The sequence below is a fragment of the Eptatretus burgeri genome, chromosome 13 (assembly GCF_056783735.1).
Source record: "Eptatretus burgeri isolate ZD-2024b chromosome 13, Ebu_testis_v1, whole genome shotgun sequence".
Classification (NCBI taxonomy): domain Eukaryota; kingdom Metazoa; phylum Chordata; class Myxini; order Myxiniformes; family Myxinidae; genus Eptatretus; species Eptatretus burgeri.
In genome coordinates this window covers 197,575-213,745 of record NC_140973.1, presented here as the reverse complement: position 1 = coordinate 213,745, position 16,171 = coordinate 197,575, and the positions used below count along the sequence as shown (strand labels likewise).

General features: G+C 44.8%; 1 protein-coding gene across 7 annotated transcripts in view; it reads left to right on the top strand.

Annotated features, from left to right (window-relative positions):
- BRCA2 (BRCA2 DNA repair associated) overlaps window positions 1-16,171 on the top strand; it is a 265,664-nt gene that overhangs the window by 137,279 nt on the left and 112,214 nt on the right. For all 7 annotated transcript variants that reach the window (XM_085850729.1, XM_085850730.1, XM_085850728.1 and 4 more), the window contains one exon: window positions 7,474-11,046. In XM_085850729.1, the coding sequence (XP_085706855.1) occupies window positions 7,474-11,046 (3,573 nt within the window). The remainder of the gene's footprint in view (window positions 1-7,473; window positions 11,047-16,171) is intronic.

Here is a 16,171-nt window from a genome sequence, read left to right as displayed (position 1 = left end):
ATGGATTTTGGACACATGATTTATCTGCAAACACCGAGTTTAGGCATTCAGCTTTTTCATGTGCGGTATCAGCAGTGCAGCCATTTGAGGTAAGGGAGGGGATGGAGGGGGAACTTACACCAGAAACAGATTTGATGAGATGCCACCAGGATTCTGAGGAGGGAGAGAGGTTTGAGAGTTCAGACTTGAGATGAGAAAGATGTTGTTTTCTGGCTCTCCTAGGGTAGATACACACTTGTTCCGAGGTTTATGCTAGGAACTGAGATTGCCCTCAGTTGGGTTTGCTTTCCATGAGGCAAAGGCAAGTTGTTTCAGGACAACTGCCTCACCACAAGCTTCAGTGAACCAAGGGTGGGAGGAAGGGTAGGCCATCTGAAGACGAGAGGAGATAAATCTGTGCATGAGGGAGAGCAAGTTTCTTTGAAAGAATTCCGAGGATGAGTTGATGTTGGAGAAAGTAGCGATAGGAGACCAGTCTATAAGCTTGAGGGCTGCTTGGAGACCTTGCCAGTCGGCTTGAGTGAAATGCCAGACTCGACGGCGGTGAGGTGGTTCTCTGATAATAGCCAGAGAGGTGTCCACTTTGACAAGGACGTGGGTCAGAAGAACCGATTGGAGCGGGGAAGAGCAGCAGATATTGTCAGGGAAATTTGTCAAAATCAGATCCAGAAGAGATGGAGTACCATTGGTTGAGATCCGGGTAGGGAAGTTGACCAATTGAGTCAGTCCCAATGGGTCGCAGAAAGTTTTTGTTGAGGTGCCATGACAGGTGAGAGAGGTACCCACACCTAGCCAACTGGCATGATGACAATTGAAGTCGCCACATATGAGGAAGAGAGAGTTTGGATGAGAAGATAGAAGTTGGTCCATGTTTTCAGATAGTAAGGTGTAGATGGAGTCATCACTGTTAGGTTGACGGTACTGTTCACATATGAACATGAGGTTGGAGTGGAGGGGAAGCCGTAGCCAGAGGTATTCCTGGAGGTGTGGGGGAGTGAGGGCAGTGCATGGAGAGTAAGGAAGAGAGCAACTCCTCCAACAGGACGAGGCTCAGGTCTGTCATACCGGAGGAGGGAGTAACCAGGGAGAGATACTTGGGAGTCAGACACGTCTTGGGGAGGAAAGTTTCTGTTAGGCAGATCATGTCTGGTTTGTCAGTGGCAACCTGTATGGAAAGATCTGAAAGGTTTGAGTGAAGGCCCCGGATATTTGAGGTCCACACTTTTAATGAAGAGGGAGGGGAGTAGGCTTTGGGTGCAGGGCATGGGTGGGGGAGGGGAGCGGGAGGGTAGGACAAGGGATGAGGGGGGTGGGTAAGGAGGGTTGTTGAAAGAGTGTGGGGGATTGCAGAATCGCTCGGGGAGGAGGCTGGATGAGGAGGAGAAAAGGCTCTGGTACTGGGGGAGAGGGGGGACAAGAGAGGGAGAAGAAGGCAGTTGAGGATGTGAGGAGGTGGAGTGAAGAGATGGAGGTGAGAGAGCAGTGGAAGGAGGCAGCTTTGTGGATAAGAGGGGGGGGGCAACTTTGAGAAGGATGAGTGAGGGGGATGAATGGTGGGAGAAAGGTGAGGGGGGAGTTTTTGAAGGAGGCTTGGAGGGAGAAGAGTGGGATGGTTGCTTTGAGAGTGAGGGGTGAGAGCAGTGAGTTGCCACTGAAGTTGGAAAAAAAGAATGGTTGATGGAAAGTGAACATTCATAGCAAACTGGGGTTTTTAAAAGTTTTAGGTCAGAGATGCGATTTAACACAATTCTTGATGGATGCAATATAGGAGAATCCAGAGAATGAAGAGAAGAAACGCTATAACAGTTGGATTTTTTTAGGTAAGGTATGAAGGAAAGGTCGATTTGAGAGCAGTCTGTTTAAATAGTCGAAGAGTAGTGCATTATGATACATTAAAGAGTACCACACGTGTGAAAGAGGAAGATGAAACATTATAAGAGATCGTTATTATTATTATTATTATTACTAGTACGTGCCCATTAAAAAAATAAATAAATAAATATTCAAACCGCGAGCAACAAACAACAACCACACAGGCCGTTTCTTCGTTCTCGCGTGCCCGTACGTGCGTGGCCCGGAAGTTCGCATATTATTCGCAGTTACGATTATTTGCAATTTAGTTTTAATGGCCAAATATTCAATTAGCGCCAACGTATTTTGTCTTTTCACAATGTCATCGCAAGGAAAAACAAAAAGAGAAGAGAAGAGAGAGAAAAAAATTACTTCCTGGTTCGGAGCACACCAGCTCACTCTGATGTTACCGAAATGTATGCACCGTCTAATATGAAAACGATCATAACTTGGGGCATTGTGTTTATCTATAAATGCGCATAAGAAATCGAGAAATTATTAGAATACACGAAGTCATCACTCTCCGGAAGCCCGTACGTTGTAACCCGTAATGGGGAACGTGACTGAGCTTCCCTTTCCCATCGGCCACACCCACGCAACGTGTCTTGTCATTGGTTTGGTAAATAAATGGCCATAACTTGGGAAGCACTTGTCCGATTAATATCAAACCTTGAAAAGGCACATCTTCAGGTCCCCAGCAATATACATGGCAAGTTTCAATTAGATCGGACCAGTGGTTGTCGAGAAACAGTGGTCACAGACACACACACAGACACACAGACACACACACAGAGATTGCTGGAATTATAGATAGATTATTAATGTTTGAGAGAGTTTTCAACAGATTAGGTCATGGAAGTGTTGTAGAAAAAAATCGAGGAAGAATCGGAGGAGTAGAAGAAGAAGAGGAGATGAAGAAGAGGAAGAAGAAGACAAAGAAGAAGGATGGAGTTGTGAGTGAGGAAGGAGAAAGGTCGTGGTTTTTTTTGTTTTTTTTTAATTTAAGATAAGAAATAGAGTGATTAGTTGGGAGGGATGGGGATGTTAGGAAAGTGGGGAAGATAGAAATTGAAGGTAATGGGGAGAAAAAACAAAACACGATCGTACACCGAGGGGAACCGGTAGGCCTCAAGCCTCAAGGGTAGGCCTCAAGCGTCCGGTAAGACAAAGTCGACAAAATCTCACAAAATAGCACGATTTTTGAAACAAAACCGAACTAGGAACACACAGTAACATGTAAGTGAGAGAATAAACAGGTAAAACGGGACAGATAATGGCCGGAAACTTAACTTTGAGATCGTCAGCAGAGATCCCCGAACGAGACCTGTCGACGCTCCAAACCCGGAACCGGAAAGGTTGGAGCAAAGGCCTCAAATATTTGAGGTACACATTTTGGGACAGGGGAGGAGGAGTTGCTGCTAGCATGCAGCAGTATGGAAAGATTCAAGGAGAGGATGCGTGGCAGGGGCGAAGCTGGGAATGGGAACTGGAGAGAAATTGAGAAGTGGAGGAGCGGGGGGTGGAAATCAAGAGATGCAGGGTCAGGGGAGAAACAGTGTCGGGGCTGGATAAGGGGGAAGCCAAGAGGGGGTGGATGGGTGAAAAGCTGAGACGGTGTGATGAGGGGGAAATCAGATGGGAGGATACTGACATGGAGGGGTTTGACACTGTGCATGGATGTGAAGGGAAATTTATTGTCGTGCACACATCTGAAAAATGACTGTCTCACGATTCCCAAACTGGATAACCTGTGACAGATCTCATGGGTGGGGTGGTAAAAATGTTTTTGGTCCACTCTTGGTGGGCAATGTGCTGTGACATAAATAATCCAAATAATAAGACCAATGAGAAATCTGGAAAAAAAAATTAAAATATCTTTTTATGCCTCTGGTGATTAAATTGTCGGTGGCATTATGTCTTCAGGTTGTCCGTCCATCCATACTTACGTACGTATGTCCATGCTAATTTTCTCTGTTTTCTCTGCAACCGGTTATCTGATTGACATGAAAATTTCAACATGGATGCGACTTCTCATTTAGAATGTTCTTATGATAATTATGTCATAGGTCACGTGATGTGGCAGCCAGGTTGGAAAAAAGGAAAAACTTTGGACATCTGTATCTCCGAAATCGCTCCATCTTACTATAATTCACTGTCTGTCTGTCTGTCTGTCTGTCTGTCTGTCTGTTCCCAGGTACCGCAAAAACGGCTAAACCGATCGCAACCTTTTTTTGGGTGTATAATCCTGGGACCCCTTGGAGTAAAATAGGCATAAATATAATAACATGACCCCCTTGATGGCTCCCGTAGGGAGCGGGTGCTTCTAGTGGAAAAAATTGAAACTTGTCAAATGTGAAGTATTCCCCATCGGAAACGAGTTTGATTTTTTTTGATGATGTCATATGTGACTTCGTTATGACGTCATAATTGCAGACATAAACGCACTTTATCCAATCAGTATAAAAAATTGTGAGGGTCATCGAGAGCTAAATTGTAATTGGGGAAAAAAATTGATGATGTCATTGGTCATGTGGTTCGGCAGCCGTATTGTTTTTAACATAAACCTTCAAAAATCTTCCTCTCCGAAACGACTGAACAGATTGAGGCGAAACTTTGAAGGTATGATCACCTCTCCATGAGGCCAAAAAGTTTTCAAAATATGTCATAGGTCACATGGTTTGGCAGCCATATTGGATTTATTCTCAAACCTTTAAAAATATTCTTCTCCAGAACGGCTTGACATGTCGAGGGAATTTTTGACCCACATGTACCCCAATCCTTGGAGATATCAGGGCGTTCACAAATAATTAATTGGTCACATGGTCTTGCAGCCATATTGGATTGAACAAAAATCTTTGAAAAATTATTTCTCTTGAAACTGTTTCATCAATCGATGATTGGTGAAACTTCCAAAATCAAGAATTACTGCTCACCTTCACCCTTTCATTCCTCGTTTTCCCCACCTCTGGAACAAAGTCCCACACTCTTCAATCCCACTCCTCCCTCCAGGACTTCAAAACTACTGTTCACCACCATCTCATATCTTGCTCCATCCAATATCCTGATTTTTTACCTTCTCCCGTTAATCCACCCCAAACCCACCTCCTTAAAATTCCCTGTCTTCCTTCGTGAAAGTCCCTGCAGTGTCCATCTTGTTTACCCCACCCCATCCCTCTCCCTTCCACAGATCTCCTAATGTCTTTGTTCTCAACTATTTTGTTCTTCCCTCTCCCACCTCTCTTCTCTTGTCTCCTGCTCCCCTTGTTATATTGTTGCGGACCCGGGTATCGGTGACGAGCTCGACTCCAAGGTGGGGCAATAGGGTCGACTCTATCGAACACCCGGAATCTAGATCATACCTATCGGAAAACTCCGACAGGTACGGGTCCCTTCCCAGATCGTGAATCGTCAATAATTCCACCACGTGGTACAGGGTTATTTGCCAATCTTCAAAATACCTGGAGATCCACGTTGCGAGTTACCGAGTATTCACACCCTTGACGGCCCTCGTACGAGTCGAGCCGTTAGCGGGCTCGACCTGTGCGCAACCCGAGCGGATGGTTGCCAAAGTTCTCTCGGTCCAAATGTACTTTTACAGCGGCAACAGCTTTATAATTCACCAACACGCACCATGCTAAGCTAATGGAAGAAACACAGCAACGAACTGATACATTTAACAAATGTATTTATTTATAATGGGGTGGGGGGGGGGGGAGCACGCAAGAAGCAGAGTTATCCGACTATAGAGATGCAAGTATGTTTAGCCAAAAGCACTTGTACAATTCCTACTTACAGACAGGCGCACACACACACACACACACACACACACACACACACACACACACACACACACACACACACACACACACACACACACACACACACACACACACACACACCGGTGGCCACAGCCTTTATTGAGCCCTCCAGCTCAGAGGGAAAGGCGAGCTGAAGACCAGAGCCTGCACTCGGACCTGTCCGCCTCGTGCGGGTACGTTGAGCTGGCGGGGTGGCAGGACTCAGACCTGTGGCAGCCCAGGCGTCCACACGACCAGGCTCACGGCGAACGGAGACCGGCAGGGCGAAGTCTGGCAAAACAAAAAACTGGCTTTCCAAAAGAAGAACCACCACCGGGGACCTTTCGCGTGTGAGGCGAACGTGATAACCACTCACGTCAGGCGAACGCAATCACCACTCTTGGTCAGGTGAACGTGATCACCACTCTTGGTCAGGCGAACGTGATCACCACTCTTGGTCAGGCGAACGTGATCACCACTCGCGTCAGGCGAACGCGATCGCCACTCGCGTCCTAAGTTTCCCTCCTCCATAAAAACGGAGCCGGACCTTTATCCTTGCCCCTACCTCAGCCGAACCTCAGTGTCGTGGTCTATCTCTTCCCTCATTGGCTGGTTTTGGCACGCAGAATGTGCTCGTCGCCCTGTCATTGGCCAAAACGGGTGCCAAGGCCATTGATTGGACCGGCGGGGGGGGGGGGCGTGATGGGGCGTCTCGACTCCCCGCCCCCTGAAGAGGCTTCGCTTCTCTTGGAGTCTGCTCTGTGCCCTTTGACCGATTTGCGGCCACCTCGTCCACGCCCCCCCGGATTGGGCGAGAGACGTCAGGTCTTCGTGAACTCCGCCCACATACGTGCTGACACGCACGTAGACAATTGCGTCGGTGTGAGGAAGCGAGGTGAAGGCGTGTTGTTGTAGTTATTGTTGATGTAAAAATAAAAGAAAACCCTAACTATCAAAATAACTCGCAGCGCATGTACATTTATTCCCCCATTAAACGAGGGACGGCGACCCTAACTAAAAACACATACTTACCGAAACTGTTCTATAGGACTTGTATGTTGAGTGCCCATGGCTTCCAGATTCACAACAATATGATCTGTGTGTTAGCTCTTATACGAGCCTCGATAATGTATTGAAAAAACAAAACAAAACACGTGATTGAGCTTGGGTTAAGTAATGTCACTTCCCAAATACTCTGGGTGCCAGTGACGCCATCTTTATGATGGACGTCACTTTTCTTCTCTGCATTCAGGGGAGCAATTGAGGAGAAATTTAGTCTTTCTCATGGATGTCAACCCTTGGGCTTTATCTGTGCTCTATCACCAATGCTGAGTCTCAAGTCAGGAAGCACCACATACCGTTTTTAAAGTAATCAGTATGTCTTTTCCAAGGTTGAATTGAACCGTCAACCTGCCAGACTCAGAGCGGATGCTCTAACCATATGTCACCAAGTCTGGTTAATGTGACACTTTTGTGACACTCTCATGTTCTTGTTCCCTTTTGTGCAAATGCATTTTCATTGAATATTTCTGCTTTTTCAGTTTGTTTCATTCCCAAAGTTTTCATTCCACTGATAACCTTAAACTGGATGAAATATTATTTGACGCATCCATTTAATTGAAGTACCATTCTTATTTATTACCACTGGTAATGTGATGATTGGTTTCACTTGTGCCAGAGCAGAGATTTAAAAACGGAAACGATATTGAAGGTGTTTTAACAACCCAACTTTCTTGGCAGAATGTGTTGGACTTGCATTGATTTTCTATTTTTTGAGTTTGTGTTTGCTGTTTCCAAATGCATCTTACCTTTTTATGTTTTGCAGGTTTCACTACTTTAAGCATTTGCAAGGAAAAGGAAGCAAAGCTTGATCAGCAAAAAACATTGCCTTCTCCAAGTTTGGAAGATGCATCAAAAGGAAGCAAATCATCAGAATCTTTAGTAGACAAAAATGTATCATATATACCAACAACTGCATCTGGAGCTATAGATAGTCCGTTTGGTTCTTGCTTCATTAGCCCTATACTGAGGCCTGCAAATGTGGTGCAGGTTCCACGTGCAGCTGAAGCTTGTAGTGCAATCGTAGATTCCAGTACACCCAAATCCAGCCATCCACCATCTATGCTGGCTGTGAAGCGACGCGTGTCCTTGCAAGATGTGCGACCTTCAAATGCATTACATTTCAGTGAGCCAAAATGTGAACGGCAGTCACCGATGTCCAATGATCTTTTTGTGGACAGCGACCGGCACCATTGCTGTAATGACATCGTAGGAGAGGAGGAGATGATCAAGGACAATGTTGATGCATCAGATTCGCAGTCTGAAAGCAAGCTAAAAGCAAATAGAGTGAAAAAGACTGCCAGTTTTTCTGATGTAGAAGAGCAAACTTCAGTTCGGGAGTTGAGTTACACAGACCAGATGTCAGACTTGTCACTTTTGGAGGTCATTGATAGTTGTGTGGACAATGATCAAGAAAACACTGAAGATGAATCCCAAAAAGGTTGTCATTCTTCAACTGTTGTTTTAAACCCTGTTAACGTCAGGGAAAAATCTCCAGTAGTGAGTGAAACACCTGCCATTCTACCACTGTGTAAAATGAATGTTGAGCAGAAATTTGGCCTTGAAAATTACAGTGATTTCCAGACTGCATCTGCTAAACTAATTGTAATACCGCCAGATGCTTTTAATGAAAGTACAAAACAAATTTCTAGCATAAAAAATGCCTGTTATCATAAACTTGATGAAGTGAATCATAAGAGCAAAGAACCTGGTGTGCTTCTGAGTTTAACAAACAATTTTGGGACCATAGTAGATGACAGTTTGAAGAGTAAAGTGGTAGAAAATGCTGTTGATGAAGGCCATTCTTTTGTTTCACCGCATTGTTACTCTGGTTTTCAAACTGCAAACAAAAAGTGCATTACAGTTTCTGCTGAAGCAATGACAAAGGCACAAAGCTTTATGGAGGATGTGATGAAAGACTTTGAGGGGCCTAATCTATTCAACAAAGTGCCATGTGACGAGAGCAAAATTTCCTTAGCAAATGAGATGCCAAGTTCGACAGGATGTCCTGCCGGTAGTGTATTTCTATCTATGTCTGATAAAATGCCAAAAATCTGGAGCTCACCTCTGGAAAGCCACAAACTTCCAAAGGGATTTCAGCCATTTAAGCCGCCATCTTTGGTCAAGGATTTTCCTGGTGTTCGTCAATCAGCACTTGATATCTTCCACAAGCAAAGGCCTGATACTGAAAAGAAAAATTGTATGCAGTTGCCATTGAGTAAAGAAGGATCCATATTCTGTGCTGCGTATTTTGATAAAATGTTGATTAAGAATAATGCTTCTGTGTTTCCAAGTGGTTTCCAAACTGCATCTAAAAAGTCAATCAATATGACTCTTTCAAGCCTTCAGAAGGCGAGGAAGATACTTGGTAACATTGATGAAATGCTTCCACTTTGTAATCAGATGGATCTTGGCCATGATGCTGATGTGAAGAGTGGTCTTGAAGAACCGATGCAAGATGAAAGTGATAAAAATCCATTAAAGTTCTCTCTTGAAAGAAGTAATGAGCAGAATACTGTCACTTTGGCAATTGATCAGTCAAGTGCATTCACCAAAGAAGAACTCACAGGTAGCCAGATGGAAGAGATTGAAGAAGCCATGAGTATGTTGGAATCTTCAAACAGTCAATTCAAATTCAGCCCTGTGAAAACAATTGTCGATTCCTTGGCCACTTTTTCAGATTGCCCACAGAGCAAAGGCCATTTGTCTAATGTGAATTGTCCTTCAGTTGGTATAACTTTTGATGCACGATGTAAAGATGCGAGTTCAATAAAGTTTTTAGTTCCAAAGCCTGTTGCCAAGTTTCCCACCTCCTTATCTCAAGCTAGTGGTAATTCGGTAAAAGTTTCAGAAACTGTATTTACAAAGGCGAGTGACTCTTTTTCTCATATTTATTGTGAAGACGAAATGGGACCTCATTTGTACATGGAATCAATACCACAATTGGGTGACAACAAAGGCAGAAATGAACCTACTACAAATGAAAATACAGTTATTCAACAATCTGTTATCACCATCTGTGAAGCGCTTGTTGGGGATAGCGATGCTCCTGAACATGAGGGAAAAGACAAAAGTACAATTTTGGAGGCAAATGCCTCAGTCGTACAATTACCGGTTTGCGATAGATGTGAAAAGAGTGATCTTGATGCAATGCAGTGCAAAAATCAATGCACTGGTGAACAGTGTTCAAGAAATCCTCAAGAGGTTTTGTTGGACTGTGCTCCACAGACAGACGCTCCATATTCTGCAAGATATATCTCTGATGATGTATCTAAAAAGGAGATTTCTCCAAACTTGGCAAAAAGCAATGTCTTCATTGATGTCTCCAAACCTCTTCCTGCTAATTACCCTGCAATTCCTGTGAAGCCAGAGCATTTTCCATCTATAGAGGTAAAACAGAATGGTACCTCCTGTTTCACAACTGCTGGTGGGAAAGCAGTCTGTGTTCAAAAATCTTCACTGCAGAGTGTGAAGCATATGCTCAATAGTAACCAAGTGGGTAGCATTCAAGAGGACAAAATGCAGGAAATGGCAAATGACTCGCATTTTTTTCCATCCAAAACAACTGTGAATGTTGAGGACTTGCAGATAATTACAAATGCTGTTTCTTGTCAAGACAGATGTAACCAGAGTCCATATGAGAACTCCAATGGTAGCTGCATTGACAGCATGAACTCTTTAGGAAAAGAAAGTTGTGCTGTTGCCTTTCGTACAGCAAGTGGGAAAAGTATTACTGTTTCAGATGAAGCTTTAAATACAGCAAGAGGGCTTCTCCAGGAATCTATGTATTGTGAAGAGCAGGCAGGCAGACTCAAAGAGCTAGGAACCAAACATCACCAATTGAAAGTCCCAGGTAAACGGGATCATGGTCTGCGGAAACTTGCAGGAAATGTGGATCTGAACATCTGCGAAGAGGGATTGCAAAACTCGACTGCTGAAAGTTATTTGTCTGCCTTTAGTACAGACAGAAGAGTCGATATGGGTGGATCTGCAGAATCACTGCAGCATGCATACAAATTGCCGGAAAATTTGAATGAAGATGGAGAGAAAATTGAAACTGTCAAAAGTAGTCTGCCACAGAGTGTCATGCCCAGAATGAGAGAAAAAGAGACAAATTTTTATCACGGGCTCTCAGATGACACTGGCAGAAGACATTCAAATGAGATTGGCAATGAATTGGTGGAAAGTTATTCACAAGAATCGATATTTAATCAGGCTCACGATGAGAATTTGCAGGGTTTCCTGGACGATGAGTGCAATATGCAAAGGAATTCTCATGAGATGGCTGGGAATGTGACAGTGCAGACTGAGGGCCGAAAAAGACGAAGATCATTTGAAGGTAAACATTGTATTTTATCAACAACAAATTGATGAGTATATTAACTACCATCAAAAGTGTGGTGAATTTCGAGTGTTAGTCCTTCATTTTAATATTGTTACAGCTGTGGAAATTGGCAGAGCACCATATAGGTCCTCAGATCAGTTATGTCGACAAGTCTGTGTTCAGATAGATTTCCCCACCGATGTCTAAAGGAATTATTCGTGTGATCAGGGCTGTGATCTTTGAGATAGTGTTTTTCTTTTACTATTGTTATTTTGGACCAACCGCCCTTACTACCACCACAAAGCGCCACCAAACACAAAAACCATGATCACCACCACCACCTTCTCGTCAACCGCCAACATCCCCACAGACAACGAACAGCCACCTTCACAACAACCACCTTAACCACTACCGCCCAACCACACCACCCTCACAACCACCACAAACGCCAGCATCAACCATCTCCACAACAACAACCACAACCACCTTCCCCACAACCGCATTTCAACGACAACACCACTACCACACCACCAACCTCTCCACATCGAATAACGTCTCTGCCATGGATACTCATCAAGAAAGGAAACAAAGGCAACGGTAGGAAAACCCGTTGCCCCCGCGGAGTGCGGGCAGAACCACAGCTCCGAAGAGAGAAGTTCCGATAACGCCTGGGATTTCCCCTCCCCCTTTCCCTGCTTTCCCGCGTGCCGAGAGGGGGGAGGGGCGGACCGAGCCAGGGTTCAAAGGTGATGTAAAGGAGGGGCCTCATTTTGGGCGGACAATGCCCCCGGCGATGCCTCCCCTTGGGGGCAACAGCAACAAAACTTCTTGAATTCTTCCCCCGCGCGCCGCGGAGGGAGGGGCGAAGCGCCGTGGTTATAAAAAGAGCGTGCTGAACGCGCGGTCGAGTTCTGTCTGGAGGTCGTGGTCACTCGCTCCCTGTCAGTCGAGTCGGTCTCTCTCTACCTGGGTCTCTCTCACTCGCAGTCGTCTCTGGGTTGTCGAGTTGGCTCTGCACGGAGAGAGAGTCATCGGAGCTGGAGGTTGTGGAGGTGTGTGGAAAGGAGGAGAGAGCGCAGCGAAGCTGAGGCGCGTGGCCTGCCGAGCCGTGCCTTACCGTGGGTCGTGGAGACGGGACGTCGCGGGTCGCCCCAGCGAGGTGAAGGTAGCCAGCCTGGTCTCGCGGAGCCTCTGCGGTCTACACGGCTCCGTGTTATAAAGACCCCAAGGGGTCCAGTCTACCCCTTGTCTGTCCTGGGGTTTTTCCTTGCTTTTCTCTTGAATGAACGTTCTGGTGCCATGTCCGTAAGTAGAACTGTTAAGTGTGTACATAGTAAATAGATGGTTGCAGCTCTTAGTCTTGCTCGTGTTTTGTCCCTACCCCCATTGATTGCATACCTGCATGATTGCATCACTGTTTACGTGTGCTTTGTCAATAAATGTGCTTCTTTAAATGTTAACCCGTTCGTTGCGTCCGCTTCCCTTAATTGAGCTGCCAACTTGCACTCGGAATATAGTTGGTTTTTAAATAGCCGGTAAAGTGATCGGGTCCATCGGGGCTCGCAATAATACCTCGCTCGGTTATCCCAAAACGGAGCGAGCTGCATTAAGCGGCTAGTGTCCCAGCGGCCCCGTTGAGGTGTAATCTCTCGGTAATCTACTCGCTCGAATAATTAGGTAAATCGAAGATTTGACGATCGGACCCTGTAGCACGGTTAGAGTACGGACAAGGTTGTGGTGTGGTTAAAAACACACCCGTGGCTGGTTTTCGGCGTTGATCCGGAAAGCCGCGACTGCATTGTCCGTTCGGTGGGCGAGGCGGCCGCTATTGGTTAAAATGCGGTCGCTCGCACGCCGGCGGGCGGAGATCTGTAACAATATAAAGGAGCTAATGCATGGATGGAGATACACAAGTAGTGGACAAAAACTTACAAACACCAATGTAAAGTCATTTAATAATGTTGGGCCACCACGTGTGGCCAGTATGGCCAATGTATGCACCATTCTTCCATGAAAAAGTCAATCAACTCACACCTGTTTGATGGAGGGTGGAATATGCTGTCTCAGGCAGCGTTCCAGAATATCCCATAAATGCTTTATTTGAAAAATGGTTGTCCCAAGACAAACTTATCACACACACACACACACACACACACACACACACACACACACACACACACACACACACACACACACACACACACACACACACACACACACACACACACACACACACACACACTTGGTGTCTTTTCTAGGGACAACCATTATTTCAAGAAAGATGTATGGCTTCACATGATCATTTTTGTGACCATCCCTTCCTTGTTTCCATACTTTTTTGAGTAACATCCCAACTTCCTTTTGCATTTTAGTCCCTTACCGGTTTCACTGGAGGGGACTATAGGTTTGCTCTCCTTTTGTTCGTCAGTGCCACCTGTGGTTTTTAAAAACTTTTTCCCATACCCTCTAACGTATATGCCTGGTGTTGGCTTAAGCCTTAATGGTTAGGATGGTGGGCTTTGGATCCTAGGGTCCTGAGTTCAAATCCCGCTCAGCTGTTGAATTAATACCAGGTGGGGTTAACTCGGCCTGTCATCCTTCCGAGGTCGGCAAAATGAGTGCAGGCATGCTGGTATACTGTGTCGGAGTGGTGACCCGTCCAGGATTGTGCCCAATAGCCAAGGAGACTGCTTAAGCAGCACCAACACTCTGCACAGAGTACAGTCCCAATCTCCTCTTTAACGTTTTTAACCAAAACTTGGTACATGGCTTTATTATGATGTTACAGAACAAGTTCAAGTGTCAGGCCGTTTCATTAATTTTTCAGTTATGCCATTTTTGGACATATCACATCGGTAGGGAAAAGCCTGGTGTGGGCTTAGTGATTAGGGTGGCTGGCTTGGGATCTTAGAGTTCTGAGTTTGAGTCCTGTTGGTTTGTGAATTAACACCAGTTGGGGTTGACTCAGCTTGTCATCCTTCTGATGTTGGCGAAATGAGTACCGGTGTACTGGTGGAGGGACACAGCATCAGCGGCACAACCGCGCTCCAAGAAATGATAGCTACCCAGCAGCCAAGCTGCCATACGCAAGAAGAAGAAGAAGAAGAAGAAGAAGAAGAAGAAGAAGAAGAAGAAGAGCATCGGTAGGGGACGTGTTGCAAAGCGATTCTCGCTCTTGTTGCCTTTGTAAGAGGAGAGGGTATCTCATTTGGGGCTGTTTGTTTGTTACTTGGCAAGAATGTTTTTTGTCAAGTATGTTTGTTAGTCTGTAGCATTTGTCAGTCTGTTTGCTTGCTTGTTTATCACGTGATTTTTGTTCACAGTTTTGAAGCAATCATTCTGAAAATTTTTGTGGATGCTGGTGACCGGCCAAGGCTAGCATTGCACAATTTTAGTGAAGACTGGAATCTGGATCCTGATACAAGAAAGTTTGAAGTGATTCTTCATCATTGAGAAATCGGGCCAAAAATAATTTAGAGCACAATATCTCAAAAGGTTATGGATGGATTTGGATGAAACTTGGTGGACAGGTTGGGAGTGTGACAAGGAAGAATTGATTCGATTTTGGTGAAGATCAGAGTATGGATCGGGATACGAGAATTATTTAATTATTAAAGTGATTCTTCACCATTGAGAGATGGGGCCAAAAATGATATGATATCGCATGATATTTCAAAAATTTATTGGGCCCGATGTGTTCTCGTGGATCAGGCATTACGTGGTGGAGGTATTCGCTCAACCGAGTGCCCTTCTAGTTTGTTTGTTTGTTTGTCCACACAGAACGTGAGTGTTTTTCTATACAACTGCTTGTTGGATTGAGACGAAAGTTTCACCATTGGAGCGATTTACTCATCTAGAATGTTTTGATGATAATAATCACATCATAGGTCACGTGGTATGGGAGCCACGTTGGAAAAAAGGAAAAAAATTCGACCTCTTTATCTCTGAAATCACACAATGGAAAAAATTGAAACTCTGCACTTGGCAAGCCGTCTGCATGGGGAATATGTATGTTTTCATGATGTCAGGTGCCTTCGTTATGATGTCATAATTGCCAACACAACACCAGGATATCTATCTATCTAGCTATTTGTATATGTATGTATATGTATATATATATATATATGTATGTATATGTATATATGTATGTATATGTATATATGTATGTATATGTATATATGTATGTATATGTATATATATATATATATATATATATATATATATATATATATATATATATATATATATATGTATATATGTATATATGTATGTATGTGGCTGGTGTTGGCACAGTGGTTAGGGCAGCGGCTTGGGATCCAAAAGGTCCTGAGTTCAAGCCCCGTTGGGCCACTGAATTAATACACCAGGGGGTTGACTCAGCCTGTCATCCTTCCGAGGTCAACGAAATGAGTACCAGTATCCTGGGCCGGTGTATACCCTGGTTAAAATAGGTGTACCATATCCCTGTGTCGTAAGAGGTGACCAGGGTTGCGTCAGGAAGGGCATCCGGCGTAAAACATGTGCCAAATCACTATGCGGATCATACGGATGATCCGTTGTGGCGACCCCTAACGGGAGCAGCCGAAAGAAGAAGAAGAAGAAGAAGATATATATGTATGTATATGTATATATATGTATATATATATATATATATATTTATATACACACATCTTCTTTCGGCTGCTCCCGTTAGGGGTCGCCACAGTGGATCAACCGTCTCCATTTCGCTCTATCCTCCACATCTTCCATTGACACTCCAACCACCCGCATGTCCGCCCTCACTGCATCCATGAACCTCTTCTTTGGCCTTCCTCTTCTCCTCCTGCCTGGCGGCTCCATCTTCAGCATCCTTCTCCCGATATACTCCGCTTCCCTCCTGTGCACATGTCCAAACCATCTCAATCTCGCCTCTCTCGCTTTGTCTCTAAACCATCCTACCTGCACTGTCCCTCTAATATACTCATTCCTTATCCTATCCATCCTCGTCACTCCCAACGAGAATCGCAGCATCTTTAACTCTGCCACCTCCAGCTCCACTTCCTGTCTTTTTGTTAGCGCCACCGCCTCCAAACCATACAACATAGCTGGTCTCACTACCATCTAAAGCTAAATCTACCATCATAGCTAAATCTTGTGTCCC